The 6,734-nt window shown below is 34.7% G+C and overlaps 1 protein-coding gene across 2 annotated transcripts in view; it reads left to right on the top strand.

Annotated features, from left to right (window-relative positions):
• Positions 1-6,734, top strand: part of ubn2b (ubinuclein 2b) — a 58,819-nt gene that overhangs the window by 10,102 nt on the left and 41,983 nt on the right. The window contains exon 5 of one of the 2 annotated variants that reach the window (XM_016261461.1): positions 1,069-1,163. In XM_016261461.1, the coding sequence (XP_016116947.1) occupies positions 1,069-1,163 (95 nt within the window). Of the gene's footprint in view, positions 1-1,065; positions 1,164-6,734 lie in introns of both variants that reach the window. The other variant, XM_016261460.1, reaches the window with a different exon arrangement.

The following is a 6,734-nucleotide window of genomic DNA, read 5'->3' as shown; positions in this document are numbered from 1 at the left end:
AGATATATATATATATAGATATATATATATATAGATATAGATATATAGATATATATATATAGATATATATATATATATATTTTTTTTTTTTACTATATATTTTTTTACGGGCTCATTACTGATGGATTCGTGTAGCTTTGTTCAATCATGTCTGCTAAGATGCAGATGGCACTGGCTTTGTCAGCCCTCTGGCGTTGTGTTGTGGTTAAAGAAAGAAAGAAGCGGGTAGAATGACAACAAGTGCTTTCCCTCTTTACTCCGTCATTGGTTTGTCAGTTCAGTTTTTTTCCTTGTGCGCTCATTCGCTAAGCTCAATCGCCAATCGGAGTTAATTTTTTCGCCGACTGTCGATTCGACTTTTGCAGATTCAATCGGCTGAAAAACAGCTGACGGCGTCCAACTAGAGCCAAAAACTAAAGCCGCCTGATGCACAGAAACGGCCCGACCGTCGGCTCGGTGTGTCACGGGCTTTAGCTTTAATATCTAAGCAGCAGTAGCTGAACTGATTTTTATTGTTTGTATTTCTATAATATAACAATAATAAAAATTTTTTTTTACATTGATATTTAAGCCGGAGCAAATAGGGATGCGCAGTATATTGGTGCAATATCAGTTACACTTTTTTATTTACCAATATTGGACATTATTGAATATCTATCAGCTGTTATTGGATATTTAATTGTTTCAACTTATTTTAAATTCATCTATCACTAATTTAATGGGCTAACGATCGATTATGGCAAAGGTTTACGCTTGAAAAGTGCATTAAACCCTTTAAAGTGTGCATTTTTGCATATTACAATAGTTTTTGCTATGTTTTCATTTGTAATATCGGCCTATTTATTTATTGATGATCAGCCATAGCTTGAAAATTGTGCATATTTTTTTTAATTGTATCACAGTTCAGACTGCAGTGTTAGTTGAAGTAACCACAATATGACTTGTTCGACCAAATCATGCAGTCCTTATCTCTGGTCAGTTTCTTTTTCTGATATAGCAGGTGATTTTTGTCTGATCTGTGACGGTTCGATTGACTGAGATGATGTTCTCGGCTCTGACTGACAGAAGGATGGAGAGGAGCGGGTGATAAAGAGAAGGAAAAAGAAGCAGGACGGCGGCCTGGAGGAGAAGAAACCCAGGAAATTCAAAGTACCCAAACCAGGGTGAGTTCAGACGTGCTGTTTTGAGTCATGTTTCAGTGTGAACAAGCACTAAACGCACGTCTTTGACCTCTCACTGCTCTTCTTAAAATGCTCTGACGAATTAAACCAAGTTCAGCTTTTTAAAAAGCATCTCTAGACCCTGATGCCTTTTCCGTTCCTCAGCTCTGCGTCTCGTTTGATGAGATGGTTTGAGTATTTGCATTTGTTCATGAATGTCTAAAGAAATATGTTGTCAGCTTGTATTGCAATAATACATTGACTAGTTTGTGAACATGGTAAAAGTTTAAACAATTGTCATTCTGAACCTGTATAAATTTTTTGGTGGAATATAAAATATATGTATGATGTGATTATGTATCAATATGACTTGAAATTAATTATTATTATTTTAGGTGTTATATCTTATAATATGATATTTTTTGACTAAAATCATAATATGAATAGTTCTATTTAAATTATTTTTATTGCTAAATAAAAATGTTAAACAAAATGTGAATTATAAAACTGAGTTTGTTTTACAATGCAGCTAAAAGCTGTACGATACAAAAGTTTGTGATCGGTGAGATTTTTAAAAACGTTTTTGAAATTAGTCTCTTCTGCTCACTAAGGCTGCATTTAATTAATGGAAAATACAGTAAAATTGTGAAATTTTTTCCCGTTTAAAATAGCTGTTTTCTATGTGAATATATTTAAAAATGAAATTTATTTCTGTGATCAAATCTGAATTTTCAGCATAATCAGGGTTTCCTTAAAAAAAAAAGTTTTAAATTTAGTTGTATCAAATTTAAGGCCTTAAAGGGGTCATATGATGTTGCTAAAAAGAACATTATGTTGTGTACTTGGTGTAATGCAATGTGTTTGAGGTTTAAGGTTAAAACTTTTTTTTTTTTACACATTATTGTTTCTCTATAACATAAAACCATGTGATAGGAGAAATGACAAACAACAAGCACTACACTACACTGCTCAAAACTGTCGTTTGAATCATCAGTGGCAAATCCTTTAAATATAAAAAACATACTTACAGTCTGTGAGTCAGAACAGCCGGCATTGTAGTCTACTCTCCCAGGATCAGGAAACAGTCCTCCATAAAATGTGCTGCACACATCTGAATATTTGGGTTGAAGTGTTCTGGAACAGTGTTGTAAATACATCTTAACCACTGATTTCTTGTCGTGTCCTCTTTTGGAAGACCAAACAAAGTAGTTTCGCTTTCACAACAAAACACAGCGTCTCCACAACATGGCGGCAACAACAATACTACTACAGCAAGAATAAAAGTTACGCCTTCTTTCTTTGCATGAACATTTGGGCGGCGTTATGCAAATCTTCCCACATCCTGACGTAGATGTGGGGGCGTGTTTAAACCAGTGTTAATTTCGTTGACGAATAATATTCGTCATAATTCTCGTCAAGGACATTTTTTCACTGACGACAATGAGACGATAACGAACTAAAACTCTTTTTGAATGACAAAAACTATGACAAATATTTATTGACATGTTCGTCAATGAATAAAAACAAGAGGAAAATGTTAGGGAGGGTCGATTTGAAAAGAGATTAATAAAGGTATAAATCAGAATGAATCTGCTGTGTGGTTCGGAGGTTAGATGCGTACATATGAACCGGCGGGACATAAGCTAACATACACTTGCTGCACGTCGCATAAAACATTCAAAAATGTCAATATGTGGAAGAGCAGACATACGGATAAATCTGACGACGCAAGAGAGAACTCATTTCGGTCCGGTTTTCTGAGTGCAGAATCTGAACGCATACATGTACAGAAAGCGCGTCTCACAGCGCACGAGTACTCTTTTCGCATCGCATGAACGGAGAATTGCACACAAAATGATGTTGAATTGTCCTTTTTGATGAGTATCCACGTAAACACCGTTGATTACGTCTTAAGCGAGAACATAAACAGTAGGGAGAACATGTATCAGTACATTGCATCCATTGCAGCGGTGCATTCGGTTTTAAAGGGACAGTAGCCTAATTTAGTTGCTATTGTCTGAGTCATTGATTTTAATCAAGCAACAACAGAAAGACAGAAAATCACTCACTGCTCTTGACTGAAAAACTTTAGTAGCCCTAAATATGAATCTACATTTATTTATAGAAATAAATATGTCTGCTTGAAAGAATGAAGAATATGGTAAACAAGCTGCTATAAAGAATGCATAATTAGCCTATGTAACCATTGGCATTTCATTAAAAAGAAGACCATGTTCTTGTTCTTTATGAGAAATTGTTTTATTTAATTTTAACATAAAGGCATGTTGTGTGTCTATCATGATAAAATCTTAAAGGGGTCATATGATTAAAATATGACTAAAACTAAATGGCATTTTAGTCAAAAGACTATAACTAAAACTATATCAAAATTTGCTGTAAAAATTAACTCTTGTTTAAGTGAGGCGTTTTAGGGGGGCGTGGACAAGTCTTAACTTTTATAAAGAATATCTTTTTGGGTTTGAGACTTTAGTCCTTGCAACTTTAGGGATCTTATCTATTCATGAACAGCTTGTAACACTCCAAAGAGAAAGGAAAACTTGAATTTGCATCATATGACCCCTTTAAAAAGTCTTAAAGGGGTCATATGATGCTGCTAAAAAGAACATTATTTTGTGTATTTGGTGTAATGAAATGTGTTTATGCGGTTTAAGTTAAAAAAACACATTATTTTCCACATACTGTACATTATTGTTTCTCCTCTATGCCCCGCCTTTCAAATTGTCAAAACTGAAATTTCCTGGCTTTTTTCACAATTACTGAGGCCTAGGTGCTATTTAACTACCATATAAGTTTCAAAACAGTCAGTCCACAGTAAAATTCACACAGCCTGCTTAAAGTTCTAGCTATTTTTCACGAACCGTTGTGACTTCCGTAAAAAGTTGACGTCAGAACTACAGTCACTGCCTTCAGTCACCAACCCGAGCACCGCCCACAGTCCCAGTCTCCTTTTGCCAAACCCCAAGACAACATTGCGGAAACATGTTGAAAAGGTTAACTTTAACGACGAAACCAGATCGGCCGACCTGTAACGTTACACGTTATACTCAAAGGGGGGGAGGATCTGACAGGATTGTTACTATGAGGTGGATCACATCTAACGTGTGTAGTAAAGACAAACTCACCGTGTCTATCTAGTCATGATGAAGATGTATATACATTTCAATTTCAGCAGGCAACTATTTTTACAGCTACATTATTGTTCCAGCCACAATTAATCACAACAATGTGTATACAATTACAAATGATTATATATAAATCATCAGTTTGTTGTTTTACACACATGCACACAGACTTTATTTTATACACGACATAGTCGTGAGTAGGGATGCAACGATTATAGATTTTGTTGGTACAATTATTGTCTGAGAAATAATCACGGTTTTACGATTATGAAGATTATTAAGCATTTATTCATTTCCCAACATTACTAATGTATAAAATCACATGAACACTCTTTAGATATTAAAGTGTTATTTATTGCTGGCTTTTGAAAAAGAAATAACACCGTAACCAACAATACAGCAAAAAATAATAATAAAAAAGACAAACAAGTCCATCTCTCCCATTGGAATTAAAAAAGGTGACCTCTGCTCTGTAAACATCCATGACATTATTTCTCTTTTGAAAATAACAAATGGAAATAGATCGCAAAAGTATTTAATGTTTTCAGTTTGTACATTCTTTACATTTCTTTTGGACCTGGGGTAGAGACTTTGGAAACATGGTGAAAAAAAATATTGTTGGTTTTTACTTGTGAATAATACTACAACAGTGATAGTAAATAACAAAGTTAATGAAGTAGCCTATTATTAATATACGACTAATATTAACTTAATTTGTCCCACAGGGGAAACTGTTACTAATGATGGAAATAAACTGAAATATTGTAATCAAGTGTCATCCATACGTAGCCTATTAATTTGAATAATCATTATAATATTTCATGTGATTTTACATGTGGCCTGAGAAAATCATGTCTATTATTTTGGTTTGTGAGATCGGAGATCGCGCTGCGCACGTGTACAAACATTCAGGAGGACACAAACTTCTTGAGAATGCTGCCCCGTAACTTTTATTAATAAAATAGATTAAATAGCCTACTGGAGAGACGCACAGACGCAGGTAGCAGGGCTCTACGCTTACTTTTCTTTTTAGGAGCACTTGTGCTCCTAACTTAAAAAATTTAGGAGCACGTTCAAAATTTTAGGAGCACCTTCTAAACAATTATCCAAAATTTTATCAAAAAGTAGCCTTTCCATTACGAGGTGATATTTGGCTCCTCTAACTTTATTAAAAGTATGTCATCTTTTGTCAAATTCTTAAAAAAATTATATTTGATGAACTTTTTAAAAATGTTAATTAAAACGACAGAATAAAAACAAGTAGAATAAGAAATATAAGTTACCAATCAAATGAAATCATTATTAACAAAATTAATTTGTAAAGGTGGCACAGAAGAACACAAAAGTGGCCTGGTGTACTTTCAGACATTTAATGAGGCTCAGAAGTGGAATGAGTGCAATTAAATCCATAAATTCATGATGATATTAATGTTTTAAATATACAATTTTGAATATAGAAATATTAAATGATTTAAATAACTGAAAATATACTTTAAAAATGAAACAAACTGCCAGCGGGTGGCGGTAAGTCACTGATTTTTATTACTGAATCATTCCTTCAATTGATTAATTTGAACGGCTGATTCATTCAGGAATGAAGCAAGTGACTGTCTTTATGAATGGGTAATCATGTATCACTGACTCACTAGATTCGTTTTAAAAAACCAGTTCATTCATAAACGAAACACTGCTGTTTTTGAATGGAGATGCGCAGCGGCTCTGCTGTGTCTGTTTTAAAATATTTTCGACGACAAAATGGAGCAAAATCAGACAATAGTGTTATAGTCAGACAATGTACGTCACTTAATATTAACTTATTGTCTATTTAACTGTTGTATTGAATCAGTATCACATTTACAAACTCCCTTAAAAATCATTAAAAGCTGTCACTCATCTTAGTTCATCTCGATCTCACATCTATAATCAACAAAGCTCTCTACACTGCGCAATGAATCTCTTAGTTACACCCTGTCTACACTTTGCTTATGAAAGGATTCGTGAGATATGTCTGTGATACATTACTCAACGCTGCAAAAACACGTAGAAAGCTTTGAAGCTCCCCTCAGCGATCACAAGTATGATGATGATCGGGTCAGTCGCACGCAGTAGTTTTCAGTCGCAAATGCTTCGCGTCAGGTGGTTCTTATCTTCACGTCGTGCATTGAAATCGTTCAATGTACAGCAAGCCGTGCATAATCTCTTATGTATTCACTCTTTAGCAGCAGTTTTTTACAGCAATATTTAAATGACACCCTGGTCATTCTTGGTGTAGCCAAAATGGTCCCACACTATCGACAGGCATTTCTCTGGTGGAAATAAACTTCGCTGTTTGGTCCCTCTGTCACAGTTAACCTAATGCAGTAGCCTCCGTGCCTCTGATAAGCATGTCGATTTAAGCTGGTGCACCGCTAGTGTAACTTTTTTCGTTTTG

The sequence above is a fragment of the Sinocyclocheilus grahami genome, unplaced genomic scaffold (genome assembly GCF_001515645.1).
Source record: "Sinocyclocheilus grahami isolate Dianchi unplaced genomic scaffold, SAMN03320097.WGS_v1.1 scaffold2447.1, whole genome shotgun sequence".
Taxonomy (NCBI): domain Eukaryota; kingdom Metazoa; phylum Chordata; class Actinopteri; order Cypriniformes; family Cyprinidae; genus Sinocyclocheilus; species Sinocyclocheilus grahami.
Note: the sequence above shows the minus strand (reverse complement) of the source record. Positions and strands in the feature narration are given on the sequence as shown.